We start from the raw sequence: 3384 nt of genomic DNA on the forward strand, positions 1-3384 counted from the left end.
TCTTCCAAAAATATATACGGCTGTGCGTGAGGATGGAAAGGGAAGAGAAAACACAGGTGATCTTGGGGGGATTTTGGAAGAGGGAATGAAATGGTGGTTAGATTTGAGATGGAGAACACGGGTGAAGAGAGGAATACAAGGGTGAATGAGAGTAGTACAATGGAACAGATTTGGGGTAAACCCTTAGCTAAGAGTTGCAGATGAGACTCATGTCAGCCAGCAACAAGACTCACATAGTAGAGTCGATTACAGATGAAGCAGGGAGTTGAATGGGATGATGTATCGAGACTCTAAGAGTCGAAGCCATGTGAGTGCCTTAAGCGAGCATGACTCGGTACTCAGTACTTGGGTGTTGGGTGTCGGTACTCGACTCGAAACTCGAAACTCCTATATGATACGTATCTGGGCCCACCCATCTGTCTAATATTACCTGACGTTGGCCCACCCATCTAGGTAAAATTCCCCACTTTGGCCCACCCATCTATCTAATATTTCCCTACGTCAGCCCACCCGTCTATGTTATAAATATTTCACCTCACCCTCGGCCCACCCATCTATCTAATATTAACCCACGTCGGCCCACCCGTCTATATAATAAATATTTCACCTCACCCTTGGCCCACCTGTCTATCTAATATACCCCTACGTCGGCCCACCCGTCTATGTAATAAATAATTCACCTCACCCTCAGCCCACCCATCTACCTAATAATACCCCACGTCGGCCCACCCGTCTATCTAATATTTCCCTACATCGGCCCACCCGTCTATGTAATAAATATTCCACTGCTCCCTCGGCCCATCCGTCTATATAATAATATTTGCTATACATCTCTCCTCAGGTCTATAATATATGTCAATCCTACTCTACATATTACCCACATGGGCCCACCCATCTCCATAATAATATTTCTCCTGGCCCATCCACCATCGTCGATGATATATATAACATCAGCATAGATGGGCCCACCCGTCAACATCGGGAATATACATAACATCGGCCCATAATCCACTGGCCTGTATTACACGGGATATTATGTAGGTCAGGTGACCCATATAGTACGGGATTTGTCACTGAAGGGGCTCTAGGGGCAGAATTTGGACTTGTGATTGGATGGAGCGGAGGATGGATGGAGCGGAGGTGGTCGGAAAGCGGAGTGGATATCAATATCGGAGCGGTTGGATCAGATATATGACAGTGACCCTCAACACACAGTAACTCATTGAGATATTCATTGTGGTACTTCATGAACATTTTGATAGGTAAGTCCTAGCAAAAAAGTGTGAGCAGACATTTGTCACATGTAGCAGGGAAGGGACCTCACAAAATTCTCATAATGTGGTGCTGGCGAAGCTACTATATCCATGTCTTCTAGGCCCTCACAACCCTCACTAAAGCCCTGCAGAACATTGTTGTAATCATCTAAACACATTAGAGATTGTGCAGATTTGGATTCTGTTGGTGTTAAAGGTTGAGGGTTAGGACATGGCTCAGTTGACAATTCTCTAGTAAAGGAAACTTGGCATGAGGCCAGGCTCATGCATTGGTGATCCACAGTGAACCAAATCTGATGCAATATGATAGACTGTAAGGTCATGCTGTGGTCATATAGTTTATAGGCAGGTACCATGCTCGGATGGAGAAGTGGAGGGGTCAGGGCTTGGCTTCAGCTCTTGCACTGTGCCCATAGCTGAGTATGTGCCCTGAATTTGGAGCAGGACCAATGTTGTCCAACAATAGGACAAGTGGACTGCTTTGGTCTGCTTTGAGGGTTGGGAGGTAAAGTGCTTACTAATGGCAGACCAACTAGAAGCGGAGTGGGGGAAGGAAGTTGGAGTGAAGGGGACAAGGGGATTGGTTGTATGACACGGAGGGAAGTGAGGGAGGTTAACTTAGAGCACGGCTCTAAGTTGGAGCAGAGGAGTGGAAGGTGACAACAAGGTGAAACTTGTGTCCGGAGTGAGCAAAGTCCTATGGAGAATTCCCACCAGTAGAAACTGAGGAAAGACAAGTAATATGAAGACTAAGGAAACTAGCTATGTACATGATATGTTTATATACTTCTATGTATGTGAGGAGGCAGTGATCAGTAGCTCATGGCATAAGGCTATGTGCTGAGTATACAATTGGTAAGTATTACTACAGGGAAAACATAAGTCGGGGCAGATATCAATATGTACACGATGGATCAATAATTGAGCGGTTATAGGAATTGCCGGTGATCCAGGAAGCAAGTGTTATGTACCAAAGGGGAAAGTATATACCTAAATGGGGAAAGAGGTTCCAGTTGAATGGAAACTCTATGGAAAGTGACCGATGAGGCAGTCAAGCAGAAGCACAGGAGCGAATGTGGAGACCAACTGGATTGAGCAGAGACAGGTGGAGTGGAAAAGGGGGAAAAGGCGGAAGGGGTATAGGGTTGGGCAGAGCAGATATCAATATGTTAGAGCAGTCGGATCTGGTATATGACAGATAAACATCAAAGATGCTGGGCAAACAGACAACAAACATCGACCTACACTGAAAGAGATTCCAGCATCGTCCACTCCAAGTCATTAGAGGACCCATTGGGCCTCGTGGTCTGGACTTGCAATAAGTCTCTATCCAGGCTCAGTAGTAGTAGTCCTAAACAGAACGAGAAGTACATAAGGAGGTGGTCAGAATGATATTGACAAGAGAAAGAGTAATCAGACTGAGTCAGTTCTGGCCCAAGTTGCTAGATATGAATGTTAAGGCTCACAGATGCACATCAATGGCATCAACTCAAATGCAAGTGACAGACATAACCCCAGTTCCTAGCAACCAAGGATGCTTCAGGATTTAACACAAAGATCCTTCATACAGTAATGCTTAGTGTTCAGAACATTCAGTGCTGTGAACTGCTGGAACAGTACTTGATTGACAAATAGTCATGTCCCATCACCTGCTCTTTGATCGACTTGCAATCTACATGATGATTCACTGTATGTTGTGCATTTATGGTTAGGGTTAGGACTTCTTACCAGCAAAGCCACACCTGGTTCAAGAGTTCCAAAACCAAAAAATGACATTATGCATCCTAACATTTACAAGACATGAACATGACCCTTTGTGCATGCCATCTCAAATACCACCACAGCAGCATCCCAGGATTCAAAACTATCATGTGTCACACAACTAACACCACCCACTTCAAGTGCAGCAAGGTTCCTGTGTTAATCATCAGCTATCAAGCACGATATCAACAGACAATATCATACCACAGTGGATACATGCCAGGACATCGGCCTTTGTACGCTATGTACCATTGTTGGAAAGTTTCATTGTGGACATGATCCAACATGCCAACCAACTTTTCTAATGGCATACTAATGAGTCGAGCAAAGTCACATGGCACATATGCTA

General features: G+C 44.9%; 1 protein-coding gene across 1 annotated transcript; it reads right to left on the bottom strand.

Moving 5' to 3' along the window:
- Positions 1–3065: 3065 nt before the first annotated feature.
- Positions 3066–3346, bottom strand: EDB91DRAFT_1259953 (uncharacterized protein; the record flags this gene model as incomplete). The annotated part of the gene is made up of 2 exons (XM_041324399.1): positions 3066–3189; positions 3240–3346. 2 exons carry the CDS (start codon positions 3344–3346, stop codon positions 3066–3068), a joined length of 231 nt encoding a protein of 76 aa, XP_041168171.1.
- Between the last annotated feature and the right edge of the window lie 38 nt (positions 3347–3384).

The sequence above is a fragment of the Suillus paluster genome, assembly GCF_016628075.1.
Source record: "Suillus paluster strain FC165 chromosome Unknown EDB91scaffold_947, whole genome shotgun sequence".
Lineage (NCBI taxonomy): Eukaryota > Fungi > Basidiomycota > Agaricomycetes > Boletales > Suillaceae > Suillus > Suillus paluster.